This window comes from Pseudopipra pipra, chromosome 4 (assembly GCF_036250125.1).
Source record: "Pseudopipra pipra isolate bDixPip1 chromosome 4, bDixPip1.hap1, whole genome shotgun sequence".
Lineage (NCBI taxonomy): Eukaryota > Metazoa > Chordata > Aves > Passeriformes > Pipridae > Pseudopipra > Pseudopipra pipra.
The window spans coordinates 49,644,695-49,670,389 of NC_087552.1; the positions used below are offsets into that span (position 1 = coordinate 49,644,695).

General features: G+C 37.3%; 1 protein-coding gene across 3 annotated transcripts in view; it reads left to right on the plus strand.

The window, feature by feature from the left end:
* Positions 1-25,695, plus strand: part of CORIN (corin, serine peptidase) — a 118,712-nt gene that overhangs the window by 32,470 nt on the left and 60,547 nt on the right. For all 3 annotated transcript variants that reach the window (XM_064652888.1, XM_064652889.1, XM_064652890.1), the window contains exons 4-5: positions 8,958-9,168; positions 24,892-25,073. In XM_064652888.1, coding sequence (XP_064508958.1) covers positions 8,958-9,168; positions 24,892-25,073 — 393 coding nt within the window. The remainder of the gene's footprint in view (positions 1-8,957; positions 9,169-24,891; positions 25,074-25,695) is intronic.

Consider the following 25,695-nt stretch of genomic DNA (forward strand, 5'->3'; position numbering starts at 1 on the left):
CATGGTGGAGAGGAAGCAGTATTGCGCCATTGCTTCAGTTGTTGTCTTGTGAAATGTTTTTCTGTCTGTGTCAATTGACCTAAGAAAAGTCATGACCTTCTGTTAGAAACTTACTCAACAGTACCTTGCTTGTATCTTTAAGCTGCCATTACTGTTACTGAAACCTGAATGTGAGCCCTCAGGAGAAATGAGTTTGTCAAATGTCTACCCACATGTAAATGTAACAAACTTAATACCGCTTCTCTTGAGAGTATGTCTGTGCTGTATTAAAGCTGTATAAACGCACTCCTGTTAAGCCTTTCTTTAGGGATCAAGACATTACATTTCATATGTAAATTGCTTCTGATAAACCAGATTTCCCAAAATCTGCAGGATCATTTATGCCCCTTATCACCTAAAATAAAAGCTATCAGTGCTTTTACTTAAGTACTTTTTAATTCATGTTTCCCTTTTGCAGTATACTATAGAGGATCTCCGTTCTAGCAAAGGAGAAATGTTTATTTTTTGCACGTCAAAGAGGAGCTTCTTTTTACATTTTTTCTATCCCTTCATCATTTTTGCATTTTGGTAATGGAGGTATTGCTGTTCATGCACACTTTTTCTTTGTATTGTGTACAGATACAGTATTTACCAAAGATTTATTGGCTGTGGTAGCGCTCTTGAGACAGAAATACTTGTTAGCTCCTCAAGGACATTTTAATCTTGTCAAGAGAGGCTATTAGAAATGAGGACCTTGCTGTTGATAGTTGATTGCAATATTGTGCTTTTACAACACAATGTGAAATTAAGTATTCCCTTTGTCTTTTCCTTCACTTCCTGAGTGCTTAGTGGATACTTTCAGGTATGAGCTCTCTATTTCCATGGTACAATTAGATAGTTTGTTGGTTGCAAAGGAAAGAAGAGGTGTCAAGGAAGTGATGATTCTGTCACCAATGACTCAGTTTCTATGAGGATGTTAAAAAATTTGACTGTGATAAAGCAGCCCCCTATAGTTTTACTGAGGTTTTTTTTTTAACAGAGAGCAGATATAAGAGGGAGTTAGCAACAAAGCGAATGCTGATCTTGTGACTTTTTTTGGCAAATAGGCTGTGTGGCAGTAGCTGGCATCAGGTTAGGAAAACATAGTTGTAGAATAATTTACTCCCTAGTAAATTTCCATCTTTAAAAACTAGAGGTTAATTTTAATCTTGAAACTACAGATTTTACGCTGGGTTTTTTTTAGAAAGTGAAAATATAATAAAGGAATGCTTTAGTTGTGTAAGAGCACCTGTGTTTTAGTTGTAAGACAATGGAAAATGTTGCCTGGTGTACATCAGTGAAGAAACCTTAAGAAATAAAGGCTTTTGAACCATGAGATTTGCGTTTTATAACATTCTTATTAACTACAACTTCTTTTTTGTGCATGGAATAATTATTAAAATTACTCTTATCTAGATATCACAAAATACAGTTGCAGAAGTGAATTGTGTCTGTTTTTCTAGCAGAAGTTTTGACCTAATCAAAGGCAGATGATGTATTATGTACATTATGTTCCTTTTTAGGTGTCAGCCTGAGTGAAAGTTTGATGTTTTGATTTTATGCAAATACACCTCAATAGGTACAGAAGGAATATGTGCAATTGAAGAGAATCCTGGCAGGAACCAGAAATGAGTAGACAGTGTTGAGCTTTTCTTCGTTCAACGTGTTACTTCAATGTCTTTCGCTGCACTTCCCTGTTCACGAGGAATTTGGAACCTGCTTCATTTACAAATGTCTCTTTAGCAAGCTTTTTATTTTTCCAGTATTATGGTGACAATGTGTCTTGGCTCACGTTAAATCTCAAGGAACTACAGAAGTCAAGAGAGTGGCACATTTAAAAAGGGAAGTCAACTATTGAGAACAACACTTGAGCATATGCTCAACTCATCTCTATTCAGAGAGCACTTCAGCACATGCTTGAAAGATGCTCTCAGTAGAGAAGGTATCTAGCTTCAAGACTGAAATTCCAAATAAGCAAAAGTCATTGCTTTTAGAAAAAGCAGTTGGCATCTACCTCCCCTTTTGATTTGAAAAGGGTCTGCTGGTACTCAGTAGTTCTGAAAAAATTGTCTGTGTAGTCTATGGCTACCTTTTATCCCCACATCCAAGCATATGAAGAGTTTTAAGCAGTTTCTTCTATCAGGATCTTGAGAACAGCACTAAACTTAAGAATTCCCTTAATCACCCATGGTCTGACAGAGATGCTCTGCAACTTTTCCCAAACTTGTGACCTCTGATTTGAGGCATCCAACTAATGCTTATTAGAATAGTTCACCTCTAATTACATGATGCTTCAGTTTACTTTGTGCATTGTGAATGTTCAGTGCCTTTTAGAACTGGATGTCTCATTTTGGATAGCCAATGAAAGATGTTAAATCTTGATATGTCTGTCTCAAATATTCAGTTTAGTGATTCAATATATGCAGGAAAATAAAGTTAAGAACACTCTTTTTATTTGTAATGCTTTCATTAACATCTATAATTTTGAGCTGCTTATAAAACAAATGTAATCCTCTCATTTAGATAGATTTAATTTTGGAAGCGTGACTAGGTACTCTGATTAAAACAAGTGTTCAATTTGTTATTTAGATAAAAGGACATCGGCAGTGACTGTGACCTAAGTGTTTCAGCATTCCATGAGGGAAAAAAATAGAACCACATGACATAAAACTATAATGTTTTTCAGAACTAAGATAATAATGCAAAAAAAGCCTCCAGTTACTATAAATTTTAAAATAGGCTCAAATGGTTTGTATCTAAATAGCTTATACCCTCATAAATATTTTTGAAATTCTTGTGTAAATGAGTTTTAAAAATCTTACCTAAACCATAAGCCTTTAAGTGAAGAAAAGTTGGATGAAATCCAGGTAGCAGAAAATAGCAAAGAAACACGAGCAAGGTGAGTTGTGTTGAAGGGTAAATTGCAGTCATGATTGAAAGGTAGTATGTATTCATTAGAAGTAATGATTGTTATGTCTTGGGTAGGGGAGAAAGTATATAAATAGGAATATACAAACTGTATGTGAAAATAAGAGGTGCATCGACAATACAAGATTGTTGAAATTACAGCAAGAAGCTGACATTGTAATACAGAAACTGAAGAGAAGATAAAGATGGAATATGAAAGGAAATGTAATGACATGGGAAGTTATATCTTATGAAGAGAAATTTCCACTGCATCCAGAATAAGAGATACTCTGGGAAGGAGACAGTAGGGGTCTCCAATAGATGGCAAGAATCATTCAGACACTGAAGAGCTTGAAATTGTTGAAGAAATGAAATGCATTCTTTGTCTCACTATTTACAATAGCAAATTTAGGACAGATGCCTGAAAGATAGGCATTTTCAGTAGTTCTGAAGGGGAAATACTAAGGGAAAGCAGAAAAAGAAATTAAAAAAAAAGATCCTTTCTGATTTAAAAACAAAGCCCAACTTAAAACTATCCAACCTGAAAGTAGGAAGAAAACTCTGACTTAGTTTGACTGATACATTTTGAGTTGAATGCCCAGAGTCTCTGTGAAGTTTCTTTATTGATTTCAAACTGTGATTCAAAATATGTCCTGACACAAACAGCTGCAAAATAGCCAACAGAGCACTTTTTAGAAGAATTGAGAATTTAGACTGAGGGAAATAGTACTAATGATACAGAGATGTTGATCAGGCTTGAAAAGAATTGAAGTATTTAGGTTTTTTTTAAAGCTGTTTCCTTCCACGGCTTGATTTTGTTTTTCTATCCATGCTATGTCTTTCTCCAGTTTATAAACTTAGGTAGTCCATATAGCCTGACACAGAGACTTCTCAGAATTTTATCCCATAGTGGCAATTATCCAAATGATCTAAATCTGTTACTGCATCTTTGATGTGTCCTTGTCTTTTTCTTGCTTCTGTCTAGCCTTCCATACAGAAAGATGACCTACAATTTCCCCTTCTCTTGGACTTCCTCTCCCAACATCACTGAATTTTTTCCACATGACTCTGAGTCCAGTGTCTCTATTTAAATTTTGTTTGGTTGGCATGGAGTTTATCTTCCCTGACTTGGTCACCTTCACACCTCACCTTCACACCTCACCTTCACACAGTGAGAAGCACATAAAAATTATCCAAATCTGACATGGCTAAGTGGGATCTGGGCTAGCTAAATAAAGTATTTAGAGAGAAGTACAGCAATGCATGAGTCAAAACTAACTTCATAGAATTGTTTTAATGTTTTCAATTATACTTTCATGTTACTTGAATTTGAAAAGAAAATTTTTATTAGACTATAGTGGATTGCCTTTTGCAGGCTGCCAGATATCCACCCAGCTGCTCTGTTCTCTCACTCCCTCCCCTCAACAGGACAGTGCAGAGAGCAAGATGAAAAATCTCTTATTTTGAGTGAAAGGCAGAGAGATCATTTACCAATTGCTATTAGGTGCAAAACAGACTTGGGGAAAATAATTGAATATATTGACAGCTAAAACCAGAGTTGGATGGTGAGAAACAAATAGAAGAACTAAAACACCTCCCCACACTCTTCTTTCCCAGCCTCAATTTCATTCCTTCATTCCTGACTCCTGTACCTCCTCCCTGACGTGAGCAGCACAGGGGGATGGGGGATGAGGTTGTGGTCAGTCCATAACAGTTCCACTCTGCTGCTTCTTCCTCATCACGATTTCCCCTGCTTCGGTGCTGGATCTCTGCAAGGGCTGCAATCCTTTCAGAACAGATCCTGTATGCGGCCTCTTGAGGGGTTGCAGCCCATCAGGATAAGCCTGCTACAGCATGTGTCCTTCACGGGATGCAGTTCCCTCAGGACAGAGCCACCTGCTCTTTCGTGGAGCTCCCCACAGGCTGCAGAGTGGATGCCTGCTCCATCCCAGGTCCCTTCCATGGGCTGCACGGGAATCTCTGTTCTCGTGTCTGAAGCACCTTCTCCCCTCCTTCTCTCACCTCGGTGTTCACAGGATTATTGCACACACTCACATTTTCTCACTCACTCTGTGCAGGATTTTGCTCTTTGTTAAACATACTTTCCCAGAAGTCCTGCCATCATGGCTGAAGGCCTCAGTTGTGCCCTGCAGTCATCTGTTGGTGCTGGCTGGAACTGTCCGTGTCTGTCATAGGGCAGCCCCAGCCCCAGCCTGCAAACCCCCACTGCCACCCTGCACCTGATACTGAGAAAGCTGAGACAAACAGGCAAGTTTTACCCTAAATCATGATGAGGAAGCAAAACCCAGAGAAATAAAATGAAAAAATTATCTCTAAATTTTATTTTAATGATGAGCAATAAATTACATCCATGAAAGACAAAACAGTGATTGATACAGTGAAAGCTTTTGTCTGGAGGGCAATGTGATATATTTCAACTGTTGGTGGAACCATCAAGTCCAGAAGACACTCATAAGACATTACAATATACTGGCTGAATTTTCCTGTGACAGAAATGCTAATAATACTTTATTCTATCTGTATCAGGTGTTGTAATTAAAAATATCTTTTCCTTCAGGCCTTACTTTTCTTGTAGTGTTAAAGCTTATGAGTATGGCATTGCTAATACTTCAGTTTTATTAATCTATTATCATACAATTAGTTTTGCAAATTTCTTAAGATCCATTATCCTGCATTTAAGTGTACTTTTCCAAGGGGTTAAAGAGCACCCCACTAGTGCTCTTCCTAATTGTAGAAATGTTAGTTTTTTCCTGTAGATTATGTATGTATTCTTTTTATTTTCTTCAATAGTGTAATGTGACTGTGTGCTGTTCTGTAAGGATTTGTTGATGTTTTCCATATTGTGTGTCCTGGAAGAGAACGAATAGGAGCATGGAAATAATGCCAGGAAGAAACTGAGAATGTGTTTAGAAGGGAACACTCAACTGGCATACACACTCAGCAGCCAGGCTGCTGTGTCAGGAAATATGAATTGTGGAAATCATGTTTTCAAGTTAGCATTCATGTGATAAAATTGCAGAGACTATGGTTTAGTTGTGAAATAGTTGATTTTAACTCCCAATATTCGAACTAAGGAGAAAACAGTTTGTAGATTTCTCTGCTGGACGGATCCTGAGATGTCCAGTAATCCTGGATGGATTACTTATTGGGGTGCTCTTCTTGAGTTACAGAGAAAACATCTGAAATGCAGTATTGGATGGTCGGTCCCAAGTGAACTATACATGAGAAATTCATAGCTGGAGAGAGGCCAAGAAAATCTGTCCATATTCTGTTTTATTTGAGACGAAAAAGGTAGCAAGATGTCATAGTAAATTAAAAGAGGTATTAAAATTCTTGAAGACAGTAATGAGTTCTGGAAACAAGTTTTGCTGAAAAGACCAGATGCTAGATGAAATGCTGTGCTCCTTTGATCAGGAGGAAAAGTCCATGGCAATCCAGATATTCAATAGCATTAGGACTGAGGAGGTAAAAAAGGCATTATATAGGTTCATATCCTCACATATGAAATTGTGGAATCAAGCAGAGTCACAAGATTATTTTAAGGCCAGGAGAAAATGGCAACTTCGGATTTGGAAAAAATGGATTTGCTTGATATGGTCATTCCCTTATCCAGAAGTCTGCAAATTGCTGCCCCAGGCAAGTTATAGATGTTTCTAAATTAGAATGGAGGAGTTTGGTTTCATTTTATTTTTTTAAATGGGATTCTTAGAAATTTTCAAGACATTTTAGGATTAAAGATGAGATTTCATGCCACGTTGGTAGAATTTTTGCTGGAAAAGAGCCAGGTGAATGTTGTCATTTTTCCTTGGGTTTACAGAGGCTTTACTGGTGAATGTATGGGCTGTGACTGCACAATTAGTGCTGAGGGTGTATTAAGTCAAGGTCTGTAATAAAGTGTGTGGTGAATTGAACACAGTTCCATTTTCCATTCTGTAAAAGTTCTTCTGAATAAAAATGTTATTTTCTAATTGAAACATCAGCAAACTTGGCGTGGGATATGAAAATCAGGCCACATACTTTTCAGGCCACATACTCTTCTCATATACTGTGTTATGCTTTTCATAATCTAAGACAGAGGTGCATGTTTTGCATGTCTTCTACAAAAATCTTGATAAAATTGACTCTAGCTAGGATGTAGGCCAGTTCACAATAGCTTTAACTGAAGACATCATTTAGCTGCATTACATTTAAGATGGCTGATGCCAGAAGGAAAGATCCCAGATCTACTTTTACAGTGCAAGTTAGAATACGCATGCATTCAGAATGCAGAGTTGCATCAAATTTATTAATCTATTTTTAGAGTAAAGGTGTTGTTTTATTTCTCATCAGATAGGAATTTACTCTGATGACACATTTCAAATATTCCTAGTCCTTCCAAAGGGCTTTTTGGTGCTTGACAGTAATGACAATGTGCAAAAGCACTGCTTCAGCTGCTGTGAACAGCTCTGATCTTACCCACTGGTTCCTGCCACTGCACTGCTCCTTCTCTTATCATGGAACAAATGTTTTTGCTGCCAAAAAGCTGTTCAACCCAATGATCTGATCCAAGTGAAATAGTTAATTTTTTCCTCTTTCTCTCCCTTACTCTGTGCCCACCAAAAAATTAAAATGTGGAGCAGGGGAAGAAAGAAAAGGCTGGGTTTTCCAGGCAGTCTAATGTACAGAACTAGTTCCTTTCATGGACTCAAAAACATCCAGAAGTGATAGTCACTGCTAGGTGAGGAACCATGACCTTGTCATTACAGGTATGATTGAGTGTTTTAAAACTAAAAAGATGGATTAAGCTTAAGGTGCAGTTCTGGTTGCATTTCTTTGGGGCTGCCATACACATCGTCTTTTGGAAAAAAATGTGGGTTATTTTCAGTCAGCTCAGTCTACTAGTTCAGTGTGCTTTTGTGCAGTCAATAGGTGGTGTAATCTGGGAACAGTCTGAAGAGGAGAGAGGGAAAGGGCAAATATGCTGTTTAAATTAGTTTCATCAGGACTGAATATGAAAATGCAGTCTTGCATTGCAATTGTTGGAGTAGAAGGAAGCCCTTCTTTTATTAGTTCAGCCTATTTGGCAATAGCTTGTGATAAACAGAAAACTCTTAATTCAGATGAATGTCAGAAATGACCCATATAATTAGGAACCATGATGTTCTGATCAACAGCTTTTTCACGTCGTTATTCCCATTCACTACTCTTTTTACCTCCCCCTAGGTATTGCCAAAACTAGTTTATATTCTCCATAATTGTAGCCTTACAGTACCTGAAGGGAGCCTACAAGAAAGATGGAGAGAGACTATTTACACTCTACCCTGTCTGATCATTCTGTTGCAAGGACAGGTCCTGAGTTTAGTCTCTCTTTGTTTTAAAAATTATTACATAATTTTTATGTAATAATGAAATTCCTTCTTGTCCATGAATGTTGAATTCATTGCTCTGTTGTCCAGGCACTGAGTACTGCAAAAAGATCAGCTCCAAGGAACTGTAGCCCTTCTCTGTCAGGACTGTGTGAATTTTAAAAGCTCTAAAGCAGTCTGTGCACATGATCTCAGCCATAATATCACTGCTTCATGGCACATGCCATGGCAGGGACTATTCTGCAGTTGTGTCTCAGGAGACACATGGTGATCTTATGAATAATTTTGTTGAAATTTCACTTGTTTAAGCTCTGTGTGCCTCCCATCCCCCCACCCCTCCCTGCCTCTCCCCAGTTTAGGATAATTGGTTTTATGTTATTTATAGTCCAGTTTTGTACAGAATTAGAAGATTATGAAAATATCTAAGTGCTTATTTGGTTTTCCAAACTAAGCTACCAAGCTTCTCTGGTTTCGTTTTTTCTTTTTCTTTTTTTTTTTCCCTTTTTTTTTGACAGTATTACGATAGCATTAAGGAATGTAATCTTATTGTGAGATACAGGCATTACTTCTGTATTATATGTACTGACTAGTCAATTCAATATATGCTTTAAACCAACTATTAAATGGTGATACTTTTGTTCTAAATATATTGTTCTGATTTCACAGGTGCCTGCATAAATATCACCAACAGCCAGTGCCAGATGCTGCCATATAACTACACCACTGTAACTTCAATTCTTTCCATTGTCAAAAGTATTGAAATGGAAAAGTTCCTGAAGTTCTTCAGTTATCTCAGTCGACTCAGCTGCTATCAACACATTATGCTGTTTGGCTGTAGTCTTGCTCTTCCTGAATGCATCAGTGACGGTGATGACAGGTATTTGGGAATGAAAATCTGTCAGTGACTAGAGCCAATTGTGGTAAAATACTCTCTGTCTAATCAGACAAGGGAGCCTATGACCTTCTCATTGCACAGTTCCTGTCTGTCAAAGCTATTGGCAATGTTTCTGCCATGATAAGCCAACTGCAATTGAGTTCCTCTGGAAAAAAAATTGCCACTGTGATATTAGGACAGTCAGGATTATTTTCCTAGAGAGGGCTCTCCAGATTTCTTGTACCTAATTTCTGCAATCTGAGTGTGCTGAAATGGAATGCTTTTTAACAACATTAACACCTTGGAAATGTCTAGTATTGGCATAAAGTGTTAAGCTTCAAATTTGTTTGGTGTTTTCCTTCAAAGAGATTAATGTTTTAAATATATCTTATGGTATTAGATTAGCAGGATGTATTCAGAGGGACATAAACTATTCTGGAAGCTTAAGGAGCATATATTTTTTCCACATTTACATAATTTTACAGCATTAGTATCATGTGCATGCACTTTTTAAATTGAATTTGATTTGAAAAAAAAGGATCAGTGATTTTAACAGTGCTAAAATCAAAACATGGCACCAAAAGGGGAAAATGAACTATTTTTTTTAATATATGTACACAATCTTTGATATTTCTGGAGAGGGAAAGAGAGAGGGTGGATTTCTTCCTCCTTATTTTCATTTTTTCCTGATTTCCAGTTTCTCCACTGGGAAATTCAGTGGAAGAGTGTATGACAATTGAATAAGTGATTCAAATAACATAACAAGAACCAGAAAGTCTGAAGCTGTGCTTTAGAAGGACTAGGATGCTTATGAAAAAGGTTCTGTGAGAACTGGTCTAAAATATAGTTACCAATGAAAGGTGCAGTCTCACTCCAGGCAATATGTGCTTGCCATTTCCATTGCATCAGAGTGATTCCTGGACTGGCAATTAAGCTCACTAAAGTGACAGAAAATTAACCGAGAATAAAGGTGTACAGATGATTATATGAATAGCATTAGGGTGGAGTAAAAGCAGCACAGGTAACAGTGGAAAAAGACTGACCATTGGACTGGCAGAATGGTTTAATCCAAATTCACCTGTGTACATATCTTTGTTAGCCTACCAAAAGCTATTTTCAATTAATCCTGTTTAATTGAGTGCATTATTAATTATAGCCCCTCCACTCCAATTCATTATTACAATTTTTCCAGTTAAGGAATCTGATAACATACAGCCTTAAACTACCTGTTGTCCCTAGAAATCATTGAACAAATTAAGAAAAATGATCTCAGGTAAAAAATTGATGCATTTAAGCGTTCAGCAACAGAACAGGCTGTTTCTCTGTTGCTTCACTTATTCTGCCTTGTTTGGAACTTGACTTTCACAAACCTTTTGAGAGTGAGTGGTATGTGTCTAAAGTGCAAAGCTCATAAATCAATCAAATAAGTTGGGTGGTGAAAGGATAAGTCTTGTACCTTTTCTTTTCCATTGCTTTCCTGAAGATATGTTTCTTACATGGTTTTACATTATGCCTTGCTAATTTAAAGAGCATAGAAGTTAAACTAATGTTTGAAACATGCAAGCTTTTGCTCTGTTTTTTGGCAGCAATCAAAATATATTGAGATTCTAGAGTCAGGGTTTTTCTTTTGTGTGTTTGGGGTTTTTTTATTTTTTGTTTTGTTTTGTTTTTTTTTTTTCCCAACTGCAACCTTCTCCTATTAATTTTTAATGTCAAAACTGGAACTGGATTTCCATGCCCTGTTTTATGTCCTGGACATCACAATGCTCCCTCTATTTTTATTTTAAAATCCTCTTTGTGGAAACTGTTCTGGCCCCTGCAGACTTAATGGGGAAGAATGTCCAATGTGAGACTGTCAGTGATGCAGGATTGTGTTAGACTCTGACTTCACTTTTAGTAACCATACGTCTCTAGAGTGTTCCATGGGTGTCACTTGAAAAAGCAGTCTATGCAGTTGAAGTGGCAACCACAGGAAGAACCATAAGAGTGGATCAACAGTGTGCTGGTCAGTTAAATCTAGTCTGCCAAACCCGAGTTGTCCTAGTTTAACTTCTGGTTTTCTCTTTGAAGAAGGATATCTTTTATTCTGTAGGCAACCAAGTGATTTTTGCGATTACTGTCTTTCTTGTAGCATCCAATTATTGCAGTCTAACAGCCAAGAATAATGATTTTAAGAGGCATCATATCTGCATAAAATAGTTATTTAATACCTTCCATTCTCACCCCAGCCCCTTCCCCTTCTCTCACTGCTCCCCATAACTCTTAAAGTTCTTGGCATAATAGGGGCAAGTTACTTTGTGTGTTTTGGGTGCAGATACAAAAACTGAAAGACACAGCCCTGTTTTAGGTATGTTGAATAGGGGGATCTGGTAAGTGGAAATGCACTGAAGGAGAAGCAGAAGAGTCACTGTGGAAAGTGTCTGATAATAATAAATGGGGATGTGTTGATACGCTGTAGAGCTTTTCTGGGATTATGGTTGCTTTTTATTATACAGCATCATAAAACATACACTAGTATGGTGCACAGTTGTTATTGTCATTGTCACCAATTCCTCCAGACAATTACAGCTGTTTCATTGTAATGTCAGTGCATATATGATCATAATTTTTTATCTATTGATAACTTTTTGTTTTATGGAGCAATTGTTTCTAATGTATGTAAAGCATAATTTGACAAAAGTTGCTTACACAGTACAGAAGAAATGAAACTCTTGTGATGCTTAGACGTCTATTCTTAGGTATTGTTGAGAGAGTCTGTGCTGGCAGCTTGCAGCCATGGAAGCAATAATGCATTACAAGAAGCATTAAGAAGAAAAGTTACAAGCCCTAATCTTTCGCATCCAGTGAGCTGTCATTACATATAACTTTTCTCTGATGTTTAAACTTATTTATGTCTGTTTCCCATTTATCTTTCATGTGTTTATAAACATTGTATTCATTAACACTCGAAGGAGACTAAGTTTCTAGGCAGAGGACTTATTCACTGTTTGTGTAACACAGTGGAATTTCTTAATAATGCCAATATACTGCTGCTCTTCGAAAAAGTTCTGTATCTTACTGCAGTAAAAATCATGCGTGGCAGTAAAATATATTAATTTTTAATTTAATTTCAGCAACTGGATCTACAATCAGCTAGCTCTGCTCTTTTACGAAAATATATAACAGTATTTTTATACTACTTTCCACTAAACATAAGGTTTGAAAGTGCAACTAAAACCTGTGTGAAAATGGAACATGGAAAGTTGAAGTGTAGTAAGGCTTTCTGCTTGCTTATTACTTGTCCATAATTTGTATACTAAGTAAGAGCACCATGCAGCTTCCACCTTCTTGGGTGAATGGATGAAATCTTTCCAATATGACTTCAAAATCAGCTTTAAAAAACCTGTCTTGACACAGTCCAGCAGCACTGCTAAGAGAACGTGACAGTCCTGAAAAGTAACACTAGTGGTGCAAGAACACCTTAAACTAGTTGGAGTGCTGAACTAATGACTTCTAAAACATTCCCAGTAGTAAGTCTGTCCTTTTGGGTAATAGTAGCTTGCAACCATTTACCATCAAATGCAACACTGGTACTTTACTTGTTATAAGAAAGATCTGTCCTCAGAGCAGTGATGTAATCTAGTGAATTCTCCCTTACTGCTGGAAGACACTGAGTGTGGGCCAAAGGCCAATTACTGCAATGTAATGAATGTTTATTTATAGTAATTTACTCGTGTTGGATTCTACAATTCAAGAAGACAAAAAAAATCTGAAAAATGTTGGTATGAAATTTTTTCATACTTTCAAAAGAAAAACAGATGTTTTTTAAAGCCAAAATTGGTGTAAAATTTAAAGATTCAGAATCAATAGAGAAGTTCGTAGTGGGTCAGCCTATAACTGCATAATACAAATAGACTTACTGAATGATGCTTTCTATTATTTCTTGCCCTCTGTGAATAATCACGTTTCATCAAAAGGCTTGGTAAAATAGTAAAGATATGTAAGATGCTGAAGGCCTACGTACATGGTTTATTTTGACTTTTTATGCAGGGAATGAATTTGAAAGTTATGGATTCTCATAATACCTCTTTGCTGTCATGCTGCCTCCTAAAACAGAAATAATACCTTGAGTTAATCCTTCCATTAATCCTCTGTGTAGAAGTGTATTCCAGAAAGGTGAGGAAATGCCTATTATTGATAGATCCCCAGAGTCTCAAATATTTGGAGATCAAACTGGATTTAAGCTCTACCTAGAAAATGCTACTAGGGCAACACAAATTAGAGGGTGTAATATACTCCCAAGGTAAAATTCTAAAACACCTTCCATTTATGTATCTTTTTACTCACTATGGTCTTTTTCATGTCAAATATCTTTGAAATAAGAGTTGTGAAGTGGCTTGTCTTCAGTTTGGGCTCAAAGGTTATGGCTTTTTATGTTGGATGCTGTACAAACATGCACTGAGGGGCAACCTCCTGCCTCTGGAATTTTATAGCCCAGATGAGGAAAACCACTAAAGGATAGGAACAGAAACTAACATTGTCACATTAATAGCTAGAGAAGCTGAGACTTAGCAAGAAATTTGCAGTAGAGCAGAGAACTGAACCTATAACACTTATAGCCTATGTCTTCAAGTACAGCACTATTTTTCCTCTTGATTAAAGTCTGAAAATTAATTTCTCTCATTATCATTTATTCACTTTACTTGTGATCTAATATCTCATGAATGTAAGGAAAAACTCTGCCATAATTTGACTTTTTTCTTTTCTTTCCCCCCTCCCCGCTTAGGTTAATTCTATATGGGAAAATAATATAATGAAGGGAAAAGGCTTTCTTTGATTTTCAGACTCCTTCTTACAAAGGAGTTTGTCATGTTAATGTGTATATGTAGCAAATGATTTGTTATGCTGTAGTATCTATGCTACAAAAAACAGCAGCCAGGTAACGATTTGTAGAAAGTGGAAGAGATCAGAATAAGGCTACATGGTATGTTTGGGGTGGGGAAAATTAACTATTGAAAATTAGGTTAATACTAAATCGGTTCTAAGAAGCTGTGAATATGTGACTGTGTATGCAGTCAAATGTTTTTTGAAGAGCTGCTCTACTACGATTTATAGTGGCAAATTCAATTCTGTGGGGTTTTTTTCTGGTCCATTGTCTTGATTTTTTTCTGTAATTTATAAAAAGGAAAAAAATAAAAAGTCTCATTTTCATTGTGGACATAAACTAATGAAATACTAGGTCCAAAAAACAAATCCAGAAATATGTGTGGTGTCTTTTATTAAAAACCAGAGACAGCTTGAAACAAATTTAGGGTGAAGTACAAGGTAGGAGAGGAAGACAATTTTGTTCATTTTCTCTTAGAAAAAGGAAAAGAATTGAAGTTCATAGAGTAAGAGATATCTGTCTGTCATGATTAGTCCAACCCATGAATGAGATCAGTGATGTGGCTGTTTCCCTTTTTCTGCTTTTGTGAACTGCAAAAAGTTGACTGATCCCATAGATCCTGTTTACATAGCTAATGAGAATTTTTATTTTAAGACTTTGAACAGGAAGCTATCAGCATATATTTAAGTCAATATCTATTTTGCAAAGTCTACTTTCAGATACTTATGAAGTGGCTACCAGTAGTTTCCTGAGTTTGCAGTCTGCCTTTTCACACCCTGTGGGAGTTGCTTCATCCTCTTAATATGCTTTCTTTGTGATGGTGCCTCTTTAGCCCAAGCAAGTTAACATGACTGACAGAGGCTATCGCAGATGGAGTTTGGGCACTGGTTATCTAGATACAGAAGATTAGAAACTTCAACTTTTTAATCATGAATAAAGCAAAGGTGATGTTCAGTGGATGAAGTGCTTTATACATAGAATGTTTGAAATCAATGCCTTTTGTTTTAAATGTTGCCATGTCTTGGCTTTGAGCCCTTCGGAATCCATCAGACCCATTACGTACAAGAAAACATATTTGTAAAATCTATCTCTGGATACCTAACTGAGTCATAATCCACTCTTCAGTTTTTAAATTGAGTTGTGGTTAGTGTAAGCACAATTGTGATTTGAAACAAACAACTATGGAAATCTAGGTAATAAAAAAGATGTATAGTCAAATCTTGTCAAAAGGGAAAACAAAAATTAGAGAATATATTTGTGTGGGCAAGCATTCACAACTTTATCATCCTGTCTTTCTCTCCATCTGCCAGTTATTAATTTTTGTGTCTTTCATTGTTGATTTTAAGCATTCTCCTAAGAGAATTGATACTAATATTACTGTTTAGCAGAAAAAATGATGAATACACAGGGTCTGTGTTACTTGAAAAAGCCCAGAAGAGCAGAACAAATGAATACTTTTTTCTTTCATTTTTTTCCTTTGTACCAGTCAATAACCTTCAAATAGCTGTGATTTTATCAATAGTTATAATAAATTGCATGGTCTATTTTTTTGCTAAGTAAAACGTTGAGGATAGAGTTGCTAAGGGCAGATAGTCAGCATGCCCCAAGAAACATTTTGAAAAGTCTTTCCTACACAATGTAAATACTCAGTTTCAGCTCCAATCTACCATCAAATTGATGGCACACTAATTCAAGGTGAAACAGAACTGATTTACAGCAAGACAGTGAAATGGTTGACAGTGTAATATACTGCATAGGGATTCAAAGTAGCAAAACTGTCTGCTTAAGATGTTTGTGCAATAGCACTAGACAGTTCCTGTATACTTTTGAGAGTGTTTATGTGCAGTAACAGATGTCACATGCAAATTCATGATTTAAACCATGTTTCAGGGAATGTGCTGAACAGACTTGAATTTCTAAAGATAAGGACTCAGTGAGTAAAATCAGGGAGCCTTAAGTTGGAAAATTGAGTAAGCAATAAATAGATACATTGATTAAAGAAAATCTACAATATGCAGGTTCAAAAAGTGACAGAATATTTGCACAGAGAAGGGACCTAGAAGAAAACAAATCCTCCAATCCCAACTTCTGCTCTGAGGAAAGATAATTTTTCAGGAAATAGAATTTTATTTCTGCTATCCTATGTCTAGAACATGATCTTCATGGGGCACAACCATGATCTTTAGTTAAGAAACAGCTGACTCACATCTGACTTCAAAGAAAGGAATGGTCACATTTTTCTGAAATATTGGAGTGGACCATTTTGCCAGGAAACAAATGAAGAAACCTGAAGAAACAGCATTCATAAAGTAGCATTTCTGAAGATACATCTTTCTTCTCAAGACAGCCCATATTACTCACTAATAGTTTTATACTTCATGAGTTATCTTGCTAGTCTTGGGTAACTGTTCCCCGTAGGGCAGAAAACAATGTGCTAACAAGATTACACTTTGCATTGTCCTCAGAACTCAGATCTTGAAGTCAACATGTCATACTCAGCACCTTAAGAGCCACTACTACTTAGTCCCAAGCTCAGACAGTATAAAGGCGATAAATATAAAGTTGGCTTTTGCAAGGAGTGCTAGGGAGAGTGTAAGTAATGATGTGGCATGGGCCAGAATGACTGTATTTAAAGTTGATCAATATATTTTCTAGGAGGGCCCTTTCTTCAGATGTATATAATTTGGGGGGGGAGGGGGTAAAGAAAAAAGCACTTGAAATTTGGCAGGGAAGTTGCTCTAGTAAGCTCACTCTTCATCATGGCTTTTAGAAGAGGAAGGTAAGGGAATTAGAAAGAAAATGTATTTACTTTATGGGAACTTTTGTTTATAAAGTTTATGTACCTATGGATATGCCTGCAGAAGTTTATCCCCAATTTTTAGTGTACATGTCTGAAAAATTACGGTGTCTCTGAAAGCTTTTCTATCACTGTCATGGCTCACCTGGTGTGGGTGGGCCTAAAGAATCTTCATGTCCCTGACCCTCCCAATGGCTAGGTGTGGCAATGGATCAAGGTACAGGCCCTTACCTAAAAGGGTCTGAAGTTAACTCTCTGGTGCCAACTCTCTTACAGTAATGTGCCAGTAGATGGCAGGTGCACTGTAGGGTAAGGGCAAACCAGGGGCACAGGGGACAGAGAAATAGGATGCTGGAAAGATTTTATTTTCCCCCTTCCCTGCCCACAAGTGGAGGCTGTTTAAAATTACAAGTATGTCTAATTTGTAAATTACTCAATATAAAGAAGGAAAGGATTGCTTAGGAGATTAATTAAAAAAATTAAAAGTTAGAAAACTAATATAGAAATATAGATAATGGCATTCTACATTGGCTGGAATGATGTATGTATCCAACGCATGTGAAGGCAGCATTTACCATAGCAGGCAGCATCAAATTTCATGCAGTGTTTCAGTCTCTCCACTGATCTAATTTCAAAGCGCGCATGTTGGGGGAATTATGGACAGACCAGAGCTAAAAAGTTATCAGACAGAGAAACATTTTTGGGAACAGTCTGGGCATGGGAATGTCTGTTTGAAAACATATTTCACAATGCTGCTCAGAGGGGAGGAGGCAGAAAAGAAAATCAGAAGGACTGATTATTTCATGAAAGCATATTTTACTGATTGATTGCCTCCAGCCCTGTTGTTTTAATGATTTGTTGTGTGTATTATCTCTTATAAGCTGTGGTTTCTGGTTTCTAAGTTGGTATGGTAACTAGGGTCATAGGTTATTCTTCATCACATGCAATATATTATTTCTTATGACTAACTACTGATCATTTATGTAACTGAAATAAACATTTACAACAAATCTTAAAATTAACATGGCTTTTTGTTCATGTTTGTTTGCTAATTTAATATATCTGCTAGAAAAACTCTTCGTTTTCAAAAAATGAGATTGATTTCTTTTAATAAATTGCAATAATTGTAAGAAAGGAGCTTTCAGTAGAATCTTGCAACATTTTGGGACTATCAACACTGATAGTTTCCTATTAGACTTGTGCACCTGGACTCAAACTAGAAACGTATAGATGACGTAACATCTTATCTAAATGTGGTAGAAGTCATCTACTAGATACGAGTATACCCTCTTGTGCAGAAGTTAATAAAAAAAAATGGGTTTGAATTGGATAGTAGTCAAAGGATTCTCCAAGAATTCATATGCTGTTCAGCTCATGTTTGGCCTCTTTTAGCGCCCAGCTTATTAATAAATAACTTTTAAACCATCTGCAGTCAAAACCTAATGACGATTCAGTTAGTGAGACATAATTACCTCTCACAAGTTAGTCTTTCCTGTAAGAAGTTATTGTTGCCCTGTTGGAGACTCTGGTGGTAGGCACCAGGCTCACAGGCTGAACAGGACAGGCAAATTAGAATCACAGGTGTGGTGGGGAAGAACCTCTGGAACGATTCTTGCTCAGATCGGGACTGGCATTAAATTCGATGAGACTCCTCAGGGCCATTTCCAGTTGAGTTTAGATGATCCTTAAGGATGGAGGTTCCACAACGTCTCTGGAGAAGATACTCCAGGCCAGTGCTTCATGGTAGATTTTAAGTTGGTATAATGTGGTAGTGGTGCTGAACAAACAGTGTTACCCTATTCCCCTGCTTGTTATTCCCCATCTCCGCTGTGCCTTTTCCATGTCCTGGCAGAAGTATTTGTTCAGCTCCATGACAGATTGGATTTGGAAACCAATCTGAATTAAAGTAGGAGTGACTGATCTGATCCATTGTGTAATACCATGAAGTGCCATGCTGGCACAAAGAAGTAAGGAAGAGAGGTGGGGAGAGGTTCTGGAGCCAGGCTTATGAGGGGTAGGACAGCTTCTTTCAATTAATGACATCTGCTCCTGCCAGCTTGAAGTGTTTGTGAAACAACTGTAATGTGAACTTGAAGTAGCAGGATAATGGATTATAATGATTTTCTACTCGACAAAGAGGAGCCTAAAGTGTCAGTGAGTGGGAGGTGTGTCTGCCTTTAGGATTCCTGACAAGATGCAGCTCAGAAAGTTTTAACTTGGGCTAATTCTTGAAGTCTTCCTCTGAAGTGCACAGGGAAGCATGGGTTCTGGAAAGCTACATGAAATTATTTATAGGTACTTATCACAGTGATCTGTGGAAATGGGAGGCAGACCTTTAGGCACAGTATTGTTTTGGGTGCCTTTATTACTCATATGATACAAAGAGTTAGAGCAGCTGTACCGTGTATGATTTACTGTTAATCCGGAATTTCTGTAGCAATACTGTGGTTGAAATACCCGTGTGTGATTCAGAGGACTTCTGTTTCACTGTGACAGCTTGTCTTTTCCGAATGTGAATTTTGTTTACTAACATGAAAAGATCTTGTAACCTGGATTTTTAGGCATATTAAGAGCTGCCTTTTTTTTTTTTTCCAGAAGAAATTCCTATAGAGTAAAGCAAATAAACAGTGTGTGCTCACATCATTTTCATAACAATGTCATGCAAACACCATTTAAATATTAGAATTAAATAAAGAACTTTCAGAAATTTGACCTGGTTTAGGAGAAGTTCTGGCAGATGGTACGAGATTGTAAAAATAGCTCATAATTGTAGCAAAATTCTTCATAATATTTATTTAAACTGATTCCTGGCTGAATTATAGCTCTAGTGAATTAATTTACTACATCTCTCCCATTTTCACTGTCATGTTTGAATCAAGTAATGGGATCACTGAGAGAAATCTGGAAGGGCTGGCTGCTTTAGTCAGGACAGATCATCCCAATTAATTATGGTCATCATAAAAAACACATTAAATGATTTTGATAGCTTTTTTGTGGCAATAATGTTAATGCTATATGGTAAAATAGATATAGCATTTTGTCTAAGTATGATAAAGTGCTTCTGCTCTACGGAGTATATTTTAGGTGTTTCTGATGGTTATGGTATTAAAAGCTCAGTTGTGACATGTTTCTGTCATATAGAGAAAGTGACTGAAGAGTCAGAATGGATTTCTGAATTTAAGTTTTTTGCTGATTCATTGAATCATAGAATATCCTGAGTTGGAAGGGACCCATGAGGATCATCGAGTCCAACTCCTGGCCCTGCACAGGACCATCCCAAAGCATCACACCATGTGCCTGAAAGCATTGTCCAAATGCTTCTTGAACTCTGTCAGGCTTCATGCTGTGACCACTTCCCTGGAAAGCCTGTTCCAGTACCCAGCCACCCTCTGGGGAAAAAGCCTTTTCCTGATATCCAACTTAAACCTCCCCTGACACAACTTCAGGCCATTCCCTTGGGTCCTGTCACTGGTCACCACAGAGAAGAGATCAGTGCCTGTCCCTCCTCTTCCCCTCACGAGGAAGTTGTGACTGCAATGAGGTCTCCCCTCAGTCTCCTCCAGGCTGAACAGATGAAGTGCCCTCAGCCACTCCTCATACAGCTTCCCCTCAAGGCCCTTCACCATCTTCGTTGCCCTCCTTTGGACGTTCTCTAAGAGCTTAATATCTTTCTTATATTGTGGTGCCCAAAACTGCACACAATATTCAAGGTGAGGCCACCCCAGTGCAGAGCAGAGAGGGACAATCCCCTCCCTTGACCGGCTGACAGTGCTGGGCCTGATGCCCCCCCGGACATGGTTGGACCTCCTGGCTGCCCCTCCTGGCTGCCAGGGCACTGCTGACTCAGTCGTGACTCCTTACTTCGGTAAAAATCATTTATCTGGGTTTTTTCTACAAAATAAATAATTACACTGACCAAAAATTCTAAGCTGCATTGTAGAGATTGTACCTACCCATCCTTAAGGATATCATCTGATTTTGGCAACATTGTCCAAGAAGCATTGCTAGGCCTGGAAGAGATGATAAATACAACAGCAGCTGTTGTAGAAGATGTGAAATTCAACATAAGCCGCTGCCTCTTTTATTCATTTCTTAATGGATAAGAGCCTTTTTAATCTAACAGTATATTTGTATTTGTTCCCAATTCCACTTTCAACGAAATCAGGAATTTATATTTCCTTCCTCTGTCTGAACAGTCTTCAGACTTCAGTGTGAGCTCTTTGTTAGGTATGGTACTCTTGGATATCAGATCTCTTCTAAGACTTTTGCAAATATAACTCTTTAGCTGGCTCTTTTCTGTTGCCACAAGATATGGCAACTATTAAGGAATAGTTAATTGGACCTGTAATTTTTAGAGAAAAAGTAAAAGGCATCTGTATGGACCCACAGAAGGGATTGCAGTCCAATTTTTTCATCTTATTTGGTTTTGAGACTTTTGTGTTCTCATAGCCTTTAAACAGACTGTATGTTCTTCCATGCTGCAGGCAACCCATTCAGTATATCCATCTTTTTCATCTTTTTCATTCTCATTGTATAAAACAAATCTTTTTCAGTCCCTTGGAAAGGGCATTCCTCTTGTGGCTCATCTGTAATTGCCAACTTCATGACAGCAGTTGGAGCATTCATGAGTGAGAACTGGCTTTCTGCACCAGCTGTAAATCCTTATATTCAGTCCCTGTAGGGCAGACGAGTGGACACCTACAAGCAATTCAGCCAATTAATACAAGGCCTTAATCTTGGCTAGGCAGCTGGAACCATTCTTCAGGCTCTTACCCCAGGGGAACTGAGCTGCTGCTGCCTTTTACCAGGATCACCTTTGAGTGCTTTTGTTCTCCTTTAAGGTGTTAGGGATTTCTCATACTGTGGGTGCTAAGTAGTCCTTTTACAGACTGATTTTGTGTTTTTGTACTTACACACAGGAACCTGCTTCTAGGAAACACTTCATGAATTTGAGCTAAAAACAAGAAGTAAGGCACATACGGCTAGCTCTGCACTGAGAACCACAAAATGTTAAATGGAATTGAGGTGCCATCCTTAAATGTTGCTATATCGATTCAAAATAATTTTGTCAAGTGAAATAACCACAAAAATCTAAAATAATCTTGCTTTCTTTTCAGATTTATTACTGTGTAAGGAAGCAAATTTCACATTTAAACCCATCTCTAGAGACAAAATACATGAGAAAATGCAAAATTCCAATTAATTTGCAAGATAAAAATGAAAACTGAACAATGAAAGACAAAAGTACAGTATTTTCTGGATTATGTGAAAGTGAAATGTTAAGCAGCCCATTTGTTTACAAATCCATGAATCAAAAAGCAATGCTGAGGGTTTTGTGAATTTGCCTTCAGTGACACTGACTGTGCTGCTATTTATGTTGGTGTACTGTGAGAGGGTACTGAGAAAGATTTCACAAGAACTATCACTGCAGAAAACTGTAATCCTGGGTGTGGGTATTTGCCCTACTGTAGAAACTTCCTTTTCTTACATTTATGTTCTGTGGAAGTATTTATTGTTAGAAAATCCTGAAAATTATTAAAAACAATTAGAACTAACAATGACTGGTGTGTCAGCTCGCCACATCAACTTGTTTGATTTCAGGGCTGCAAAAACACAAAGAATAACCTCAGTTTTCTTCTTCCCATAATTTTTTCATGTTTCATTTTGTCCTTGTAGCCACCCCCCTTGCCCCAGCAGTCTCTCACAATTGTATTACCACTTCCTTTATTTTGTCTCAGGCCTGAGATCTATCACCATTCTTAGCCTGTGTGCCTATGAATGATACAGTGGATTATTCCGCAGTGCTCTGTGGCATGGCTGTGGATGACTAAAATGTCCTCTGGCAGCCATGCCAGTTTAAATTTTTCCTTAAACAGATTTGGATGAAAAAATAATCCAGCAAAATACTCTACAGTTGTTTTCAACTTGGCTCAATACATGAGTACAGCTTATTGTGTGGCCACAGGAACAGGTATCCTGGAACAACTGAAGGGATGAAGCTGGGGAAAGAACAGTAATGAGGACCAGCAGTAGCTAAAAATGTTCATCAGTCTGCCTTCAGTCAGGTTGTCTGTTGAACTGCAAATGTGACCTTTAGCAGGAGCAGTCAACAGTTGTGTAGTCTCAGAGTGATCTTTGTGCTGTATTTGCAGCTCTGGCATGGAAGTTATTTATCCTCTGTTGTTTTCATCTGTAAAATTGCAGTAATGAATTTCTCAACAGAGCATGGCTGTGGCAGTGCATTTACCTGTGGAGATACTAATGCGAAGACACAAAAGAAATGCCACAGAAAATAATGAGCTCTAGATATATTATCAAATTTACTAAGTTGCATGGGGAGTCCCCAAAGGATGGTTAATTGTATATTTTATTTAATACTGTTGTTGACTTTAGCAATTTCTACTTCTCTGTCTCCTGCCATCTTGTTCCTGCTTTGTCTGTATCCCTTCAGAGGAACCAACTCAGTTGTCAGATAAGAAAAAAAGTGCTTTTTTATTTGTCACATTACTCTTAGCTGTATCAGTTGTTTGACCTGGCTTACTACACAGCCAGATATAGGTAGGCAGGTATACAACAGCTGTTAGAAATAGCAAAACTGAAATCAGCTCAGAGTCAGATACAGGCACTTGGGAACAAGAGCTGCACACGCTGCTGCTGCTTCCAGAAAAGATGTGCCCTCAGTGGCTGCTGAGGCTGAGGGTCAGACCCTTTAGCTACCTTGAACTAACTTTAGAAAATGTGTTACATTCTGCAGCAAGAGGAAAAGAATTGCCAAAAGGATCTTCCCTCTCTTTACTGCTTCTTGTAGAATATTTCTTTGATAATTTCTAGTACTCAAAACAAACACTAAAGAAATAGTCTACTGATGAGCCCCATGCAAGGTAATGTGATTGCAAAGAAGAGGAGTCAGTATTACAGAAAGAGTAAATTCTGAAAAGAATTAGTCTAAAAATGTAAAAGATCTTTAAGTAAGTGATAAGGAGTAGATCCCTATAGGATTATAATCAGCAATTTGAATTCCAATTTAAGTGAACTCTAAGTGATTGTCATGAAGAGGAAGTAAAATCATCTGCTCTCAGGCACTATGTAGCCTCTTTGGAAGCTTAAAATCATTTAACATAATAGTTTTAGAGTATATACTGTATTGTGTATAACTACTTCAATGAATATTTGATATAAAACTCTTTTGATAAATAGCTTCTCCAAAGATACCTTCTACAACTTTATAACCCTTATTTATTCTCTTTACCCTTAATATACTTTTTAGTAAACTATAAAGAACATTTTTATTTCTTCTGGTGTCATACAATTCTTAATTTGGGTATTTCTATGCAGCTGAAATAACTGAAGGATGAATTTTAAGTGGGAGGAAACCCACTTCTTTCATCAAACTCTATTTTCAGGAAGAGTTTTTTCCATTAAAATGCTGAAGAGCAGAATCGCACCCTAATATGTTATAACCTGCTCCTGGCGCCAAATCAATTCTCATAAGATTGCCACAGACCTGCCAGTTTACTTTTAAAATTATTGGTCTCTGAGTAGTTGTAAATAAGACTAATCAAGATGGAGATTTTTAATAATATTTTCATCTTTCAGTAAATTATGCAATATGTCCATACTAAACTTGATCATTATCCAGAAGTACTTAATTTATGGAGCACACGTGACTGAACTTTAAAACTGGGCCAAATATTGCAGTAATTGCTGGATAATCCCATGTTTTCTGATTTGTCAGAGCTTCTCTAGAGACTGCAAATTCTGCTTGGCTTATTGGATCACTATGTGACTGTGCTTTAGAAGACTGGTAATTTCTAAATTATTTCCCTGTCTGGGAAACTGTTCTGAGCCTGATTTGGGCCTGATTTTGGCTTAAATTTAGCCTGAAAGTCAAGAGATTATGTCACATCCAATGAATAATGAAGATTTGGCACCTTTTTGGAGAGGTTCTGTAGAATGCAAAATTCTTCAAAACTGTTAATTATTATTTTTTCTCTTTTTAAAAAGCTTTCACAATCTACTACAGTAATAATAGTTTTTATTTTTGTTCTCTGTCTCTTTTCTTCAGTCGAGGCCTCTTGCCCTGCAGGACATTTTGCGAGGCAGCAAAAGAAGGCTGTGAACCAGTCCTGGGTATGGTAAATGCTTCTTGGCCAGATTTCCTGAAGTGCTCTCAATTCCAAAACAAAACTGAAAATGACACCAGTACAAGGGTATGCTTCTCACCACACCAAGAAAAAGGAGAGCACTGTACGTTTCCATTCTTAACTGTTACACTATGTTCACGAGTTCTTATTTAATGATGTATTTTTGTTACTGTGCAGGAAACATTCTATGTTGAAATCATTATTTCCTGCTACATTACTATTCCCTTCATATTACTGTGATAAAGTCTGGTTGTCAGTTGGTTATAATTTTGCTGTGCTTTAATTGTTTAGTCTGAATTTTTTTCAGACTTGTGTTGATTTGAGGCTTTTTTGTTTTGCATCAAAAATTCGGAGCTATTTTGAGGAAAGAAGGTAGGAGAAAAGTAATACAATCTTTGAAAACGTTCTTAGTTTCTCTCTGCTAAGCTCTAGTAAATACAGGTTTGCTATTTGGAGCAGGAACCTGATATACAGACCAAATTTCAAGTGTATCTCCTTTCTCCTTGCTGTAAAAATGATCCCCAAACTGATCAAGAGGTAGACTTTTCAAAAGGCATGGTCTTTATATGCCCATGCGTAAAGTCATAGAATCATCTAGGCTGAAAAAGATACTTAAGGTCACCCAGTCTAACAGTTAACCCAGCACTGCCAAGTCCACCACTAAACCATGTCCCTCAGTGTCATGTCTACATGTCTTTTAAATACCTTCAGGGATGGTGACTCCA